This window comes from Trachypithecus francoisi, unplaced genomic scaffold (genome assembly GCF_009764315.1).
Source record: "Trachypithecus francoisi isolate TF-2019V2 unplaced genomic scaffold, Tfra_2.0 Lachesis_group15, whole genome shotgun sequence".
Taxonomy (NCBI): domain Eukaryota; kingdom Metazoa; phylum Chordata; class Mammalia; order Primates; family Cercopithecidae; genus Trachypithecus; species Trachypithecus francoisi.
The window spans coordinates 28,914,084-28,933,421 of NW_022681460.1; the positions used below are offsets into that span (position 1 = coordinate 28,914,084).

Sequence of the window (19,338 nt, forward strand, 5' to 3'; positions counted from 1 at the left end):
GGTGACATGGAAAAAAATTAAATATATCAGGAAATAACTGACTTTTTTCTACATCATTAAAAAAGGTTCTTAGAAATTAAATATCCAGAAATAATTCTGTCTTTTCTTTGTCCTTAGGAATACCATTTCTTTCATACAGTGGAAAGTATGCAGAGACTGAACCACCAAAAATCTGGCACAAAAAACAAACCCATATTTTCCAACATTAAATTTGTGTCCACGTTAGATAGAATCATTTATGCTTCACATGTTTTTAGCTTGAGTAAAAAAATGTTTTAAGCTAAGAAGCACAGTTAACACAAGGTCTCTAAATATTAAAAAACAAAAGTTGTACTTTGTGAAGAATGAAACAGAGAACATGATAAATAACATGCATTCGAATTTTACTTTGAAAATATAAAATGTAGACGTCAAATATATGAATACATATTTTATGTAATTTAAGTCATTTAATAGCAAATTAAAAAGCTATTCTAAATCTCCAACGAAAGAATGTTAAAAAAACTTTTATTGTATATAGGTAAATAAATCATTAACTATCACAGAAGCAGAGTCCTGACAAGACTGATAGTTAACTACTAAAATCAGATCACCATAAAGAAAAACATACTTTAAAAAGTCATAATCAGTATCCAAAATGAAAAGAACCCATATAATCTGCCTTTTTATATTTTAAAGCCAACAAAATTAGTACTTTAATATGCTGAAAATAATGAAGTGTTCTCAAAGTAGCAAAGAAGGCTTTTTTCATCTCTGAAGTTATGACCTTGACTTAGATTTTAACTACGAAGCAAGCTTTTTATTTTATTTTATTTTATTTTTAATTGAGGCGGAGTCTTAGTTGCCCAGGCTGGAGTGCAGTGGTGCAATCTCAGCTCACTGTAACCTCTGCCTCCTGGGTTCAAGTGATTCTCCTGCCTCAGCCTCCCAAGTAGCTGGAATCACAAGTGTGTTCCACCGCACTCGACTAATTTTTGTATTTTTAGTAGAGACAGGGTTTCACCATGTTGGCCAGGCTGGTGTTGAACTCCTGACCTCAGGTGATCCGCCTGCCTCAGCCTCCCAAATTGCTGGAATTACAGGTGTGAGCCACCACACCCGGCCATCTACCAAGCAGGCTTTTAAGGTCACAGAACCACTTGCCCTTAAATGGTCCTAGAAAAGGGCATTTCACTAGCTCCGTGCCCTGGTATGAAACTCCAAACATCTTATGTCTATAAACAAGGATAAATTCTACCTGCTTCTCAAGTATGCCAGTAAATTCCTTTTCTAAGGAAACTCCTTAGAAAAGAATTCAAATGCAAGAAAAGTCATGTGGCCTGGGCAAAGAATGTTATTTTAAATAGTATGAATATGATTTTTGTTAAATAAAATCTAAACTTCATGGCTATAACATATAAATTTTTAGGAAAAAGTTAAAAGGTAGTAATTTTGCAAATAATCCTAAATGTATTTTCTACCTTTCAGAAAAGTTATTACATGTATACTACTTCTACTGAGGCATTAAATCAGAATTAATATTCAACGTTCAAAGAAACACCTATTCCCATAACACTTGGTTATGTCAAGAAATACAATATATTCTCCTCATGGCTAAGGTTTTCACATTTTTCCTTCTACTAACTATCTAAAACACTGCCCCATTTCTTGACATCTACTTCTCTCTTTGTAGTACATATCCAATTTATTTATATGTTTATTAGATGCTTGCTCAAATTGGAAGGTGTTGAGATGTTTGTATCAATTTTGTACATATATAAGGTAAATGAAATGATTAGAAATGAAAATGAAAAGTAAATAAAATGATTCATTTACCTTATACACAAGAAGTCAAAAGAGTTTCTTAACTTTTTTTTTTTTGAGACAGTCTCGCTCTGTCACCCAGGCTGGAGTGCAGTGGCGCGATCTCGGCTCACTGCAACCTCCACCTCCTGGGCTCCAACAATTCTCCTGCTTCGCCTCCCAAGTAGCTGGAATTACAGGCATGTGCCACCATGCCCGGCTAATTTTCATATTTTTCGTAAAGACGGGGTTTCACCACGTTGGCCAGGCTGGTCTCAAACTCCTGACCTCAAGTGATTCACCCGTCTCAGCCTCACAAAGTGCTGGAATTACAGATGTGAGCCACCGCGCCCGGCCATTAATATTCTTTCACTGGAAATTCAGAATAGGTTTGTTGATTTGCTATTATGTGACTTAAAATATATATTTATTCACATATTTTCTTTATAAATCTATTCTGTAGATTTATACATTTGGTATCTGTGTCAATTTTGTACATGTAATCTTGCAAAGACAAATCAGAACATTAATTATCCAGTTTACAAACAGATAAAGCTTTTCTCTTCTATTACCTTTCTTTAGGTCCCTTAACTGTACACTTAGATTTCCAGAGAGCCAAAAAAAGAAATAAACATTCCTCCACTTTTGTACCCAGTAAGCACTCTTAAAAAAAAGTTTTCTCTAAAACATTTAATTCTGAGTTATCTGTGGACGCCACTTATGCATTCAGTCCCTAGTCCCCAATAAAGCCAGTAATCAAAACTAATATATATTAATTATGAGATTAACAAAGGCCACATTATGTATCTTGTTAAATTTTTCTAAAAGAATTTCAGGCATTTTCAGATCACTATATAGAAGACAGTTCTACAATTCACTAGTAAAATGCCTTGTCTACTCATATAACAATGGAACCACATATTCATTCAGAAAAATAGCTAATAAAGCTATTTTTATATGATAGCAATGATGCTATCATAGAATGATTGGCATCAGCAAGTTCAAAAACAAAATATACAACCTACCTGTTGAATTTTGAATTGCGTGTTGGTGATTCTGCACCTCTTAAAAGTTGTCTGAAATACTTTAAAATAACAAATACTAATCACCATTTATTACACTTACAATTAATATTAAAACACATTACCTTAGTTTACTACTTTCCAGTTTTGGGGAAAAAAAAAAAAACTATCTCAATCAAGTGAATACAGACATTGTCAAATAGGGCAAGGATGAAAATATCGCAAACGCAGATGATTTCCACAGGTTTGTAAATAATGTGTATACAATGAGATTTCTGCGTCACTGCAATACTACAAAGCTGCTCAGGCATATGGCAAACCAGGCAGACCTATTTGGTCCCAATCTATCTACTTACATAAATATAAACAGGTTTTGGCATTGATAATTGTTTTTGCAATTATTTTTTAATCTTCACTTAATTACATAGCGGAAAAGACTTGGTTTTTTTGTTCTGTTTTCTACTGAGACAGAGTTTTGCTCTATCGCCCAGGCTTGAGTGCAGTGGTGTGATCTTAGCTCAATGCAACCTTGGCCTTCTGAGTTCAAGCTATTCTCCTGCCACAGCCTCCCAAGTAACTGGGATTACAGGCATGTGCCACCACACTCAGCTAATCTTTTGTATTTTTAGTAGAGATGGAATTTCACCATGTTGGCCAGGTTGGTCTTGAATGCCTGAACTCAAGTGATTCACCCACCTCAGCCTTCCAAAGTGCTGGGATTACAGGCGTGAGCAACCGTGCCCAGCAATCTTGTTTTATTTTTCTATTTATTTTGTTATTTGAATCACTCATCTAATAAAATCAGAACTACTACTAAATTATGTATAAAAATCCTCAAACAAGCTTAATATTTTGACTTACCTCATCACTATGGCAGAACATAGGAGTAAATACATTCTCCAAAAGAGAAAGGACATGTTCATATGCTTCAAAAAGACATCTCATAGTTTGAAGTTTCACAACATCTATGTATGGGCCTTCAGCAACTATTAAAAAAATTCTACTGTAGAAATTATTTATAAATAGCATAAACTTATACAGTTCTAAAACTACATTTTACTGAAACTCCACTGTAAGAAACACACTAGATTGAGAAATTAGACCAATCAAGCTCTAGTTCTGACAAATACGTAAAGTATAAATAAGTCTTTTCTTTAAAGCTTTCATCTCATTAGCGAAATAGAATAACAGCTGCCCATGTACTGCAGACAGCCGCTGCAATAGTAAGCAGAGAATAAATGAGAAAACTGTAAGAATGCTAAATGAGTTATTCGTATCGTCTTTGACTTACTTCTTTGAATCTCTTCTACAATGAAGGGATCAAATCTAATTTTGTCAATACTTTCATCCAAACAGTATGTTTTATAAATCTTCTGCAACTCTTCATGAAGAGATAGCATTTCATCATTTGATAATTCTGGTCGTAAAATTCTATCATTAAATTCCTCTAACAAATGAGGGAAAGAAAAAGAAAAAATAATTTTAATATAAAACTATTCATAAACACTTAATAGTCCCATTCTAATTGCAGCCAATGCTAACAGCAGCAATCTAATTCATCTAAGTTTTTAAAAAATATTTGAGAATAAGATAACTACTCAATAAAAGAGAAATGCAATCAACCAATTTTTATACATTAACAGAAAATATGTAAATACATAAATAGCAATACAAATTTGCTAAAATTCAGGACACTAAACACACTTCTAATAGTTTCCTTAAAGAACAATACTGGATTAATTTATTATACCACAAGTCTTTCATTATTCTGAAATCTGATTTACTAAATAAAAATAAATATGAATACTGTTTTTAGTTCCAATCAATGTTTTTAAACAATATTTCTCTCCATCATGAATGCTGCAAACTAGTGGCAGAACTGACAGTTTAAACAAATGAATGTTTATTCCAAAATAAAAGATGGTTGTATTAGGACAGCCAAAATACCAATTGTTTTTTCATTTTATTTCAAGATGTGTTAATAAGGAGTTTACCATTTACTTTTTAATCATTCAAACCAAAATATAAAGGGGGAAAAAAGGGAGTTAAAAAAAAAAAAAAGTTGGAATACAGCATATAAGATTTGTGAGGCCACAGAATATAACTGCCATTCCTGTATGAGTTAACATGCATATAAAGGGGCAGGATATTTGAAAAGACAGCCAGGAATTGTCAAAATTGATTAAAGGTCAGGTGTGGTGGCTCATGCCTGTAATCCCAGCACTTTGGGAGGCTGAGGAAGGAGGATCACTTGAGCCCAGGAGTTCAAGACCAGCCTAGGCAACATAGTGAGACTCAGTCTCTATAAAGAATTAGCCAGGCATGGTGGTGTTCACCCGTAGTCCCAGCTACTTCGGAGGCTGAGGCAAGAGGATGACTTGAGCTCAGGAAGTTGAGGTTGTATTTTGTGAGCCATGATCATGCCATCTTTTCAGATAGACAAAAGCTAAGAAAATTTATCTCCAGCATATTTGTATTATAAGTACTGTGAAAATGATTTCTTTCAGCAGAAGCCTGGTTCTGCAGAAAGAAATGAAGAGCACCGGGACAGTAAATATGCCAATAATTATAAGAACCTTTAAAAATGAATGTGTGTGTGCATTCCACACATGTAGAAGCCTGATGACTATTTAGCGAAGAAATGATGTACTGTGGGTTTATAGCCTATGAAGAATTAAAATACGTAACAACAGGAGCACAATAATAGGCAGGAGGGGATGCTCTGAGGTACAATGAGGGTCTTACATTGCTCCTGAAGCAGTAAAATATTTTTAAATTAGGACTATGATAAATGAAAAAAAAAAAAACATAATATCTGATCAATCAAAAAAATAACAGAACAGACTCAAAAAGTCAATAGGAAAGATAAAACAAAATACTAAACAATACTCAACCTCAAGAAAGGCAGCAAAGGAGTAAAAGAAAGGCAAGGAATATACAGGACAAATATAAAACAAACACCAAGATGGAAGGCCTAACAATAAACATGTAATAAATATATCAAGTGTAAATGTACTACAGATACCAATTAAAAAACAAAGATTACTAAATTAGTTTTTTTTAAAAGCAAGAGCAACTATGTGCTGCTTACTAGAAATACATTAAACATTTCAATCAGATAGAAAAAGATATACAAATGCATACTCAAATATAAGGAAAGATGATGTGGCTACATTAACATCAGACACAGTAGATTTCAAGACTGAACATTACCGAAGATAAAAGAGGAGCATTTTATAATGATAAAAGGATAAATTCATTAAGAAGATATAACAATCTTAAATGTATCTGCACTTGGTTAATAGTTATAAAGTAATAAAAGATATATGTATTCATACAATGGAATACCACTCAGCAAAGAACAAACGACATATTTATTTATTTATTTATTTATTTATTTTGAGACAGAGTCTCACTCTGTCACCCAGGTTGGAGTGCAGTGGCACGATCTCAGCTCACTGCAACCTCCACCACTCGAGTTCAAACAATTCTCCTGCCTCAGCCTCCTGATTAGCTGCGATTACAGGCATGAGTCAACACGCCTAGCTAATTTTTGTATTTTTGTCAAGACAGGGTTTCACTACGTTGCCCAGGTTGGTCTCGAACTCCTGACCTCAACTGATCCACCTGTCTCAGCCTCCCAAAGTGCTGGGATTATAGGCATGAGCCACCACACCTTGCCCAAACTACTTATTTAGACAAAAACATAGATGAACTTTAAAAAGCATTATCCTGAGTGAAGGAAGCCAGGCACAAAGGAATACATATTATGTGATTCAATCTATATAAAAAAACTATGCAGGCAAAACTAATCTGTGGTGAGAGAAATGAGACTAGCGATGGCTTTGGCAGGAGTAGGGGAAGGAGTGGATCTCTTGGGAAGGATCCTAAGGAAATTTTCTGGGCTGATAGAAATAAATGTTCTAGATCTTGATAAAGATGCAAGTTACATGGATGTACACATGTGCAAAACTGATCAAACTATACATTTAAATTCTATGAGTTTCACTGTATAAATTATACCTCAATTCTTTAAAGTTATATTTTAAAAAGAAATTAAATGCATTAAAAATGATTTTTTCATAGTCTATAAAGTTTCTTATAAATCCAATAATCTATAAAGCTAGAGAGCTTATAATCAAAATGAGGCGTTTTTATATTTGATAATTTAATCAAAACAATCCTTTACAAAAACTGTGAAGTGATATTGACATGGGTTACAGTTTGGGTCTTTAATATATTTTCATTATACTACACTTTTAGTAGCTTTTATTTTTCTGCTACTCGGATTTGAATGAAGTTAGTGACAGATTATTTCCCAATCTGGAAAGGAGTGGGCACTTGGGAGAAACTCACAGATGCTGTTAGAAAATCGAGTAGATGGCCGGGCGCGGTGGCGCATGCCTGTAACTCCAGCACTTTGGGAGGCCGAGGTGGGCGGGTCACCTGAGGTCGGGAATTCAAGACCAGCCTGACCAACATGGAGAAACCCCGTCTCTACTAAAAATACAAAATTAGCTGGGATGGTGGCATACGCCTGTAATCCCAGTTACTCGGGAGACTGAGGCAGGAGAATCGCTTGAACCCGGGAGGTGGAGGTTGCAGTAAGCTGAGATTGCACCATTGCACTCTGGCCTGGGTGGGCAACAAGAGCAAAACTCCACCTCAAACAAAAAAAAAAGAAAATCGAGCATATGAAATTTAGTACAATGATAGATGGATACCACAACATCAGATCTGATTTAAAATATTCAAATACATTAAAAGGTTTAAAAATTACTTTTCTTAAAATACACAGGTAAGCCTCACCCACAGTCAAACAAAACTGCAACACGTGCACTGCTCCTTCTTGTTTCAGAAAGTTCATAAAACGAAATAAAAGATCTTGTTGCTCTCTGATTTGCTTCAATTCTAACTTCAGCACCTTGACATAAGAGAAAGATTAAGTTTAAGCTACATAAATGAGTTCTAAAATTGTTTATATCAAAAAGGTGTTATTGCTGAAAATTCTTACAGATGGCTTTTTATTTCTAGGTTCTGCAAATTTCTGCAAGAATGGAACCAAAGGAGAAGCTGGTTCAGTTGCTTTTTCAGGCTTTGAAAGAAAGAGAATTATTAACTCAGTAAAATTCCCACTTGATTTGACATACAAAATCAAAATTCAATGCAATCTGAAGTGTTTTCTAATATATTCAATACTCACTGGACTGTCATCTATGAAGATGATAAGCAAATGATTCACAGTATCCTAGTGGAAAATAATAAACATAAGTCAAAATAATTCCACTACTGTATTCTCCCCAGAATTTTCATAACTTGTATCATATTATATAAGTTTCTAGAAAAATGAAAAAATAAATGGACCAGTGGTAAAAAATGTGCACATATGTATTACAGCAGGAGTTTGTTTACATCTACAAAAGAGGTTCTTAACCTTTGTGGAAATGGACACATAAAAGCTATTCTGATTTTGGCATTTAAAATATTTCTAAGTCATTCTTAATTCTTCAAAATCTTACTGGATCAAAGGTAGAAGCATCCGATGTGTCCATCAATGGATGAATAGATAAGCAAAACATGTTATACACATACAATAAAATATTACTCAGCCTTGTAAAGGAAGGAAATTCTGACACATGCTACAACATAGATGAACCTTGAAGACACTACGCTAAGTGAAATAAGCCAGTTACAAAAAGACTCATACTTATGATTCCACTTATATGTGGTACCCAGAGTAGTCAAATTCATGGAGACAGAAAGCAGAATGGTGGTTGCCAGGAGGGCTGGAGGGAGGAAGGAATGAGGAGTTACTGTTAACAGATGTAGAGTTTCAGTTTCATAAGGTGAAGAGTTCTGGAGATGGGGAATGGGGATGTTTGCACAACATGAATGTTTTCAATATCGCTGACTATATACATAAAAATGTTTAAGATACTAAATTTTATATTAAGTGTAATTTGTAACAATTAAAAAAAAAAAATTAAGTCTTACTGGATCAGCTAGGAAATCCAAAGAAGGAAGGAACACAGAGCCAGACAGAATCTCTCTTATAAGTAAAGTCAAAGATCTGGAAAAAGAAATAATAATAACTGTTTATATTTAGTGATTTATATTAGTTCTTAACTTTCAAGGGCATATGAATTACCTAAGGATCTTGTTAAAATGGAGACTACAATTCAGTAGGTCTTGGTTAAGCCCTAAAATTCTGCATTTCTAACGAACTCTCAACCAGTGTTCATGCTACTGGTTTGCAGACCACACGTTGAAGAGCAAAGAGTTAGAGTTCTTCCTTGGCTAAAATAAAATATTACTTAAGAGAAAAAAAAAGTATTCCTTAACAGGAGGAACGTGGAGGACATTAGGAAATACTCTCTATTGGCTGGGCAGGGTGGCTCATGCCTATAATCCCAGAACTTTGGGAGGCTGAGGTGGGGGGATCACGAGGTCAGGAGTTCGAGACCAGTCTGGCCAACATGATGAAACCCCGTCTCTACCAAAAATACAAAAATTAGCTGGGCGTAGTAGTGCATGCTTGTAATCCCAGCTAACAGGGAGGCTGAGGCAGGAGAATCACTTGAATCTGGGAGGTGGAGGTTGCAGTGAGCTGAGATCATGCTACTGAACTCCAGCCTGGGTGACAGAGCAAGACTCCATCTCAAAAAAAAAAAAAAAAAAAAAGGCCGAGCGCGGTGGCTCAAGCCTGTAATCCCAGCACTTTGGGAGGCCGAGGCGGGCGGATCACGAGGTCAGGAGATCGAGACCATCCTGGCTAACACGGTGAAACCCCGTCTCTACTAAAAAATACAAAAAGCTAGCCGGGCGAGGTGGCGGGCGCCTGTAGTCCCAGCTACTCGGGAGGCTGAGGCGAGATAATGGCGTAAACCCAGGAGGCGGAGCTTGCAGTGAGCTGAGATCCGGCCACTGCACTCCAGCCTGGGTGACAGAGCGAGACTCCGTCTCAAAAAAAAAAAAAAGAAAAGAAAAGAAAATACTTCCTACCTAAGAGTATTTAATTGTTTAATACATATTTAAATTAATATTTAATATTATAAATATATTTATAATCACATTTACTATTATAAACTAGTCTAGTATAAAAATCATGCAGTTCAAAATACTAAAATAATTTTAAGAATCACATAAAAATTTTAAACAAAAAGTAGTATTTAAAGTACATCACTTTAAATATCACTAAAAATAAGACATGATTACTCCTCTAACGGTTATTAGGGTAAGAGTAACAAGATAATTTATGGAATAATCTAAACATGCCCCAGCCAGAAAAAGGAGGAACAGAGTAAATGACCTCCAATTCTTTTTCCCAGTTGGATACCTTGAAACATAAACTCATCGGGCCGGGCGCGGTGGCTCAAGCCTGTAATCCTAGCACTTTGGGAGGCCGAGACGGGCGGATCGTGAGGTCAGGAGATCGAGACCATCCTGGCTAACATGGTGAAACCCCGTCTCTACTAAAAACTACAAAAAACTAGCCGGGCGAGGTGGCGGCGCCTGTAGTCCCAGCTACCTGGGAGGCTGGGGCAGGAGAATGGCGTGAACCCGGGAGGCGGAGCTTGCAGTGAGCTGAGATCCGGCCACTGCACTCCAGCCTGGGTGACAGAGCGAGACTCCGTCTCAAAAAAAAAAAAAAAAAAAAGAAACATAAACTCATCTATACAGTTTGTTTAAGTGTTTTTGCCTATTATAGTTATAATGTGCATGTCTTTAAAGGGGAACACCAATGAAATAAAGTATAATGATATGAAAAATTAATTTTATTCATATTTATATTTTATGTCCAAGATCAGTTTTAAAGAAAAATTCTAAACTACACAACACACCACAAATAGCACTTAAATTGGCATTTTAAGACCATAATTAATAAATTATATATTAATACTTTAATAAATTTTTTCAAATGAAAAGCTATTCATAGGCTAACCTCAAATTTTAGTGTACTCCTATCATAATCAAAAATAGTAATATACATATGGCATGTTATGCAAATACTATTATATTGTCTAGTCTTTTTATACCTGCAGTCTGTTGCTTTAGGAGGCAAAATATAAGGAAAAAGCAGTTCAGTAAGTTTCCTTAAATAGTGTAATTCATCTCTTCGACTTCTCAAAGCAACATGAAGCTCTGGACCATATTCTTCTAAAGCAGCTTGCTGTAAAAACTCTGTATTTTTTACTATAGAGATCAAAGATAAATATGGAAACAAGTTAAGTGACATTAAATAATTTCGGTCATTTCCACTAACAAATAGAAAAGCATGGGCTGGGCGTGGTGACTCATGCCTGTAATCCCAGCACTTTGGGAGGCCGAGGCAGGCAAACCGCTTGAGACCAGGAGTTCGAGACCAGCCTTGCCAACATGGTGCAAACCCGTCTCTACAAAAAATACAAAAATTAGCCAGGCATGGGGGCACACGACTGTAGTCCCAGCTACTCAAGAGGCTGAGGCAGGAGAATTGCTTAAATCCAGGAGGCGGAGATTACAAGGCTGCAGTAAATGGAAATGTTTCCAAAAAAATATGTAACCAAGTCATTCCTTTCCTAACCTCTTTTCAATGTGCACTTTATTATAAGTCTGCTTATTTTGCAATAAATTGATAAATGGACCCTCTTGCAAACAAAAATTTAAACTTATGTCTCTACAAGTTATATAAAATAATAGCAAATGATTAAGTGGAAAAAATTAGAGAAAACAACTTTTACAATTTCTAGCACACATAAGGCTTTTGTTGCCAAATGCTATATCTTCTTTATCCTCTCCAAAAGCAAAAACTATCCTACTCAAAATTATTGTCATTATTATTTTGAGACAAGGTCTCGCTCCGTCACCCAGGCTGGAGGTATGCAGTGGTGTGATCTCGGCTCACTGTAGCCTCGACCTCCTCGGCTCAAGCGATCCTCCCGCTTGAGCCTTCAGAGTAGCTGGGCCCACAGGTGGACATTCCTGTGCCCGGCTAATTTTTGTATTTTTTGTAGAGATGGGGTTTTGTCATGTTGCCCAGGCTGGTCTCAAACTTCTGAACTGAAGCAATCTGCTCACTTCAGCCTCCCAAATTGCTGGGATTATAGGCCTCAATTTTTCTTTTTTTCTTTTTTTTTTTTTTTTGAGGCAGAGTTTCACTCTTACCCCCAGGCTGGAGTGCAATGGCATGATCTTGGTTCACTGCAACCTCCACCTCCCAGGTTCAAGCAATTCTGCCTCAGCCTCCCTAGTAACTGGGATTACAAGCACCCGCCACCACGTCCGGCTAATTTTTATATTTTTTGTAGAGACCGGGCTTCACCATGTTGACCATGCTGGTCTGGAACTCCTGACTCCAGGTGATTCACCCACCTCGGTCTCCCAAAGTGCTGGGATTACAGGCATGAGCCACTGCACCTGGCTTCAAAATTCTTCAATCGCATCTGCTTTCACATCCAAGTTACCTTTTAAAGCAGTTAGAGTATCAAAACATGCCCTCAGCCCTCAGACAAAATGGAATCCCCCTAGCTGAGAAACTCAAATTTAAAATAGATCCAGGCCACTATAGCTGGTGAGGAAGCAGTTATATACTCTGTGTTCTCAGAAAGATGCTATGAAACTTTTTCATACGACCTCCCTTTCTACAAGCAAGCAAAACCAGTTCCTGTGGCTGGAAATCCCCTCCCTCTAGAAGCGATTTCAAAGAAACATCTGTCAGATTTATGGTTTTGGGCCTGGAAACCAACCAATCAGGGCTCCCCTGAACCAACCAATGTAAGCTCACCTGTCCCAGCCAATCAGGATTCAGCAGTATCAACCAATCAGAACTCAGCTGCACTGACCAATCAGATTGTAATCCTTCATCTGCATAAAGAGGCCTGATTGGGAACCTGGGAAGGAACTCTTGCTATAAAACCAGAACTCTTTGTCCTCTGGAATGCAGCTTTGTTTCAGAAGAAGGTTATGTTTCCCTGGTTTGCAAACTGTTCCCTGAAACGAAGTCTCTTTACTCTCAAATCCCTTTTCAGAGAACTTGTGTTCACAATAGAATCTGGCTTCATTGGTTAAGTTCTGGATCTTCTGCCCAGAGCAGAGGACATAGGAAATATAATACTATTTAAAGTAGAAACCCATGAAAGGATAGATTTCTTAATAAATACTAACTGATAATAAAAGTTATGTTAGCAAAGTTTTTTTTAGACCTGGCAATAACTAGTATTTTCAAATGTAAAATTAATAGTATTGCTCCTTTTTACAGACCTCAAAAGACTAAGTGGAAAGGCAAGTGATGCTTTTCCCTTTCTGCACTCGGTGCAGTTTTTTCAAATCATGGAGTCTGTGTTGGCAATCTTAACCCTAATTCAATGGCATTTATTTTACAACTATTTCCTTCTGTGTTTATTGAAATAGAATGCAAGCATATTCACACACCAAAAAAAGGCATTATATGCATTCCAAAAGTGTGAGTACTGAGATAGAGCAGCAATCCTTAGGGGCCTGCCAGGACCCCCAGCATAAAAATAAAGAAAAAGGCCGGGCGCGGTGGCTCAAGCCTGTAATCCCAGCACTTTGGGAGGCCGAGACGGGCGGATCACGAGGTCAGGAGATTGAGACCATCCTGGCTAACACGGTGAAACCCCGTCTCTACTAAAAAATACAAAAAACTAGCCGGGCGACGTGGTGGCGCCTGTAGTCCCAGCTACCTGGGAGGCTGAGACAGGAGAATGGCATGAACCGGGAGGCGGAGCTTGCAGTGAGCTGAGATCCGGCCACAGCACTCCAGCCTGGGTGACAGAGCGAGACTCCGTCTCAAAAAAAAACAATAAATAAATAAAATAAAAAAATAAAAAAATAAAAATAAAGAAAAAACTTTTGAGTCCCAAGGGAAATTGCAGGCACCTAAGCTAGCCCTACAACCAGCAATTAGGAAAGTGAGTGAATAACTTGCTAAACAAGAAAATAATAACATAAACAACAGCCGCCCAAGTAAGCCAGAGTCACAGCATGTTTGGTTCCCTACAGAAACTAAAGATAAAATTGTAACATATGTCCTTGAATTATTTTTCAGAAACCTGGACCCCCACTAAATAGAACATGTCAACCACTGTCATGGAGACTTCAGACAAGGGGGAACTGAGGACTGAACTCTAACCACCGTTCTAAATTTCTTCCTGAGGGGCCTGGAGAGAGTTACACCCACAGATCAAGCCTTAACATTCCTTTCTGCTAACCCCAGGTTTTTAGACAAAGCCTTGCTTTCTTAACCAACTGCAAACCAAAGACTCTCTGAATCCACCTATCACTTGTAAGGCCCCACTTCAAGATATCCCAGCTTTCTGAGTCAACCCATGTATAACCTCCATGTACTGACTTACAATTTTACATATAACTTTTGCTTATTGAAATTTACCCCAAGTCTAAAAACCCTTGCTTGTATGCCACTGGGGAATTCAGGTCGTAAGCAGTAGCTGCTTGTTCTCCTTGTTAGCAATAAATGCCTCACGTTCCCTTGCTGAAAATCCCAGTGTCAGTGCTTGCTTTTTTTCTGCGCACTGGGAAAGCAGACCCGAGTTCAGCTTGGCAACAGTACTAAGAAGGTAAATCAAGGCTATCTGGACTTGTGGGTCTAAAGCGGGATTAGCAAAGGACATAGTTTTTATAAGAAATGCATTTTAAATTATTTGCCAAGCTGTTTTTCATTAGAATTTGGGGCATGGGTCTTCTAGAAATTTATATCATGAACATAAAAGTCAGAACTCTCTGTACAGTATCTTAGCACAGTAAGCTGTGCTAAGTCCCAGTTCTACTTCTTTATTGATAAGATTTTAAACAAATGAAACAATCCCTTTGAGCCTTAGAATCTGTATCAGGCCGGGCATGGTGGCTCACGCCTGTAATCCCAGCACTTTGGGAAGCCAAGGCAGGCAGATCACAAGGTCAGGAGATCAGAGACCATCCTGGTTAACACGGTGAAACCCCATCTCTGCTAAAAAAATACAGAAAAAATTAGCCGAGTTTGATGGCAGGCACCTGTAGTCCCAGCTACTCAGGAGGCTGAGGCAGGAGAATGGTGTGAACCCTGGAGGCAGAGCTTGCAGTGAGCCAAGATTGCGCCACTGCACTCCAGCCTGGGCAACAGAGCAAGACTCCTTCTCAAAAACAAAAAAGAATCTGTATCAGTAAACAGTTATTAACACTGAAAAGTCATAATATAATATAGATAAGTAATTATAATATTTAGTGTGATTAAGCATTCATACATTAGAATACAAAGCATGGATTAATTTTCACTGATCACCAGTATATTTAATGCCTAATTAGTTGGCAGTTTTCAGACCACAAAAGGAAAGGTCCACAAAATCCATGATAAAGAGATATCTTCAGGTTGAAAGTCTGGAGTAAAGTCCCACACAATCATTATCCAATTTACATTATATATATATATATATATATGTATATAAATGTTGAATATACACATATATTCATATGTTGCATACATACATATATGTGTATACACACACACACATATATATATTCAACATTTCTAAGAGCCATGGAAGTACTTACATAGACAACTTCTATATAATGCCTATTCTCAAGAAGAAGATTAAGCAGAGAATGCCAAGACAGAGAAGACAACTATGGATGAAGAAATGAAACTTTACTTCCTGAATTATGCTCACATGTAGAGCCAAAGAACTTAGAAAACAAATTTATACATTAAAAGAAATGAAAAATCAAAAATTTGAAAACCTTTTTTTACAAGTCTATCTAATTTACTATCATAATATTTAGAACACTGGGATCTTGGGATAAAACAAGAGCCCTCCTAATTCTCTGAGCCTTTACTTCTATGGACTTCATTAATTATGATGATTACAATGTTATCAATGAATCCAATCTAATATTTGAGGGTGACTTTATAATTGAGGATGATTTTTTACATAGTAGCAAATTAGCAACTCCTCTTACAAAAATTCAATGATAAATTTTAGTCAAATTAGTTTATATTATATATCATTCTCCTTTTTTATTCTTCTTTTTTTCAGACAGGGTCTTGTTCTGTTGCCCAGGCTGGAGTGTAATTGGGTGATCACAGCTCACTGCAGTCTCAAACTCCTGGTCTCTAGAAATCCTCCTGCTTCAGTTTCCCAAGTAGCTAGGACTTACAGGCACATGCCACCACACGCAGCTAATGTTTTAATTTTTTTATAGAGACAGGGTCTCACTATGTTGCCCAGGCTTGTCTCATACTCCTGGGCTCAAGTGATCCTCCAGCTTCAGCCTTCCAAAGTGCTGGGATTACCAATGTGACATATATATATAACGTCACTCTCATAGAGACAAACTAATTTGGGGATTTTACTAAACTCATCAATTCTACTAAAAGTTAAAAGATGACTCCATTTACTCATAGTCTAAGAGGCTTCTTGTCTTTGTCTTTAGAACAAAATTAAAACTGTATTAAAAATATTTGTCCCACACAAAAACCTACAAATGCTTATAACGGCATTATTTATAATTGCCAAAAATTGGACCAAGATGCCCTTCAATTGGTGAATGGATAAACGAAGTGTGGTATATCCACACAATGGAACATAATTGAGTAGTAAAAATAAATGGGTTATCAAGCCACGAAAAGATAAAAGTTAAATGTATATTGCTAACTGAAAGAAATCCATCTGAAACATATTGTAAGATTCCAACTATATAACATTCTGGAAACGTCAAAACTGTAGAGACAGTAAAAATATCAGTGGTTGCCAGGGATTCTCAGAGGAAAGAAGGATGAACAGAGAAAGCACAGGGGATTTTTAGGGCAGGGAAACTATTCAGTATGCTACTGTAATGATGAATACATGATTATACATTTGTCAAAATCCATAGAATGCATAATGTAAAGAGTAAAACCTAATGCGGCCAGACATGGTGCTCATGCCTGTAATCTCAGCATTTTGGGAGGCCAAGGCGGGTGGATCAGCTGAGGTCAGGAGTTCAAGACCAGCCTGGTCAACATGGCAAAACTTCATCTCTACTAAAAATAACAAAATTAGCCAAGTGTGGTGTTACAGGCCTGTAATCCCAGCTACTTCGGAGGCTGAGGCAGGAGACTCACTTAAACCCAGGAAGCGGAGGTTGCAGTGAGCCGAGATTGTGCCATTGGACTCCAGACTGGGCAACTAGAGCAAAACTCCATCTCAAAAACAAACAAACAAACAAACAAAAAACAACAAAAACCTAAACTACAGACTTCAGTTAATAATGATGTATCAATATTGGTACATTGATTATAATAAATGTATCAAGTAATGTAAGATGTCAATGCTAGGAAAAAGTGAGAGTATATGAGAACTCACTGTACTTTCTGCTCAATAATTCTTCTGTAAATGTAAAATTGCTCTAAAACATAATATCTACTGATTTAAAGAAAAATACTTTTCCTATACATTCTTCTGACAGTAAAGTAGCCTTTACAACACGACAATTAAGTTATATGTACTTGGCCAGGCACAGTGGCTCATACCTGGAATCTCAGCACTTTGGGAGGCCGAGGCAGGCAGACTGCTTGTGCCCAAGAGGTTGAGACCAGCCTGAGCAACATAGTAATACCTCATCTCTAAAAGAAAAAAAATTTTTTTTGCAATTTAAAAAGAAAAAGAAAGTTATGTGTACTCAAACTCTTTCACATTCATCTTTTTTTTTTTTTTTTTTTTTAGATAGAGTCTCGCTCTATCTACCAGGCTGGAGTGCAATGGCACAATCTCTGCCTACCACAACCTCCGCCTCCTGGGTTCAAGCCATTCTCCTGCCTCAGCCTCCTGTGTAGCACCACCACACCTGGCTAATTTTTGTATTTTTAGTAGACATGGGTTTCACCATGTTGGCCAGGCTGGTCTTGAACTCCATCTGATCTCAAGTGAGCTGCCCACCTCAGTCTCCTAAAGTGCTGGGATTACAGGCATGAGCCCACCACACCCAACCTCATCTTTTTTTTTAAACTATGTTGAAGGTAAAATTATTTTTACTTGTTATAAGATGAACACAGAATAATTTTTAAATATATAATTTAAAACAATTCTGATATCTGAGGAAATACTCATATCAAAAGGCAAATAAACTAATAATTTCATTTAACTTCAAATCTACCTATAGCATAATTGCCCAAAATGTTTTTTGATTAAAATAATTGATACTATGTAGGGGGGAAAAGTGATTCCAGGCTCAAATGAATTTGGAACGTGCTACATTAAAGTTAAAGCTATTTCACTGCTGCAAGACTACCCAAAGCTTTTGGTATGCTCCTACCTATGGGAATTTCTACAAGGGGAATACAATAGTAATTAATAAAAAATATGACCATGAAACCTCTTCTGGTCATATGGTCACGTGTGTAGAGTGGTATTCTGCAGAAGATACTTCAGAAACCACTGACAAAAAAGAATACCAAATGCAAATACAAGGAAAATCTCAGTTTCACGAACTAAGTATAGCGCATAGAAGTAGTTTTGTTAAAAAGAAACATTTTAGAGCTTGATCTTAAAGCATGAAAAGTCTCAAATGAGGATTCCACTCATTCACTCAGAAAAGATCTTGCAAGATATGGTAAGGAAAGGAGGAAAGGAAAGAAGGAAGGGAAAACATTTAATGAACATATGCTATGTGCAAATCATGATAGTAAAAAGGACAGAACATACATGAGAAGCAGCAAACAGGTCACCGTGGCTAAAGCATAATATAGTGAAAGACAAGACTAGAACTAATATCTGACTAGACAGAAAAGGATTTAAATACACAGTATAGATGCTATGACAGTCACTGAATTTTTTTTAGCAGAAAGACAATATGAGACTTGTCATATCATAAAAGTAACCTAGCGGCAATAAAAAGGATGGGCTAGAATAGATCAAAACCATTGAAATCATTAAGGAGAAAGGGTGAAGAGAAATGAAAGCTACTTCAGAGAAACAGATTATCATTCAAAACTGACTAAGAGTGTCAGCGGTAAAGTTAGCTTTTAATTTTTAAAGGTTCTCAAGTTTTCACACATTATTAACAAACTACTGAAAGAGATTTCAGTTCAAAAGAATACTCTCACATCAACTGTGAATATATAAGTTAATGAATCAGTACTCATATTTAGATATTTCAGGTGAAAATTGGTGTATAAAAACAAAATCACTCAAACTATAGTATAAAACTGTATTACCTTTCTGTCTGGCTTTAACTATCACTTCTATATGCTTCATTGCTGCTTTTAATAGTTTCTTGGTTATAATAGATGGAATATCCACCTAGAAAAATTCAACATTAAAACTTTTAAAATAATTATCACTAAGTTACAATAGCAGGTACACTACAATTATGATATTGGAATATATCTTAAAAATTAGAAGTATTCAGAATCTTTCAAAAATAACACTTTATATTCCTGCATCATACTAAACTGTAACATTAATTTTTTTTACCCACAGTACTGAAAATTAATCTTAATATGTATACCTTAAATACTAAATCTTTCCCACAAAATAGTATCTTTATTCCTAGCTTCTTTACA

At 36.5% G+C, this 19,338-nt stretch overlaps 1 protein-coding gene across 16 annotated transcripts in view; it reads right to left on the reverse strand.

Annotated features, from left to right (window-relative positions):
• The window catches only part of SNX14 (sorting nexin 14), a 96,702-nt gene that overhangs the window by 39,891 nt on the left and 37,473 nt on the right, over window positions 1-19,338 (reverse strand). For 11 of the 16 annotated variants that reach the window (XM_033234514.1, XM_033234520.1, XM_033234515.1 and 8 more), the window contains 9 exons: window positions 18,991-19,075; window positions 10,841-10,997; window positions 8,799-8,874; window positions 8,008-8,052; window positions 7,819-7,899; window positions 7,614-7,728; window positions 4,096-4,251; window positions 3,666-3,790; window positions 2,808-2,866 (listed from right to left, as the gene is read on the reverse strand). In XM_033234514.1, the coding sequence (XP_033090405.1) occupies window positions 2,808-2,866; window positions 3,666-3,790; window positions 4,096-4,251; window positions 7,614-7,728; window positions 7,819-7,899; window positions 8,008-8,052; window positions 8,799-8,874; window positions 10,841-10,997; window positions 18,991-19,075 (899 nt within the window). Of the gene's footprint in view, window positions 1-2,807; window positions 2,867-3,665; window positions 3,791-4,095; window positions 4,252-7,160; window positions 7,180-7,613; window positions 7,729-7,818; window positions 7,900-8,007; window positions 8,053-8,798; window positions 8,875-10,840; window positions 10,998-18,990; window positions 19,076-19,338 lie in introns of those variants that run through there. The other 5 variants (XM_033234528.1, XM_033234526.1, XM_033234525.1 and 2 more) reach the window with 3 other exon arrangements.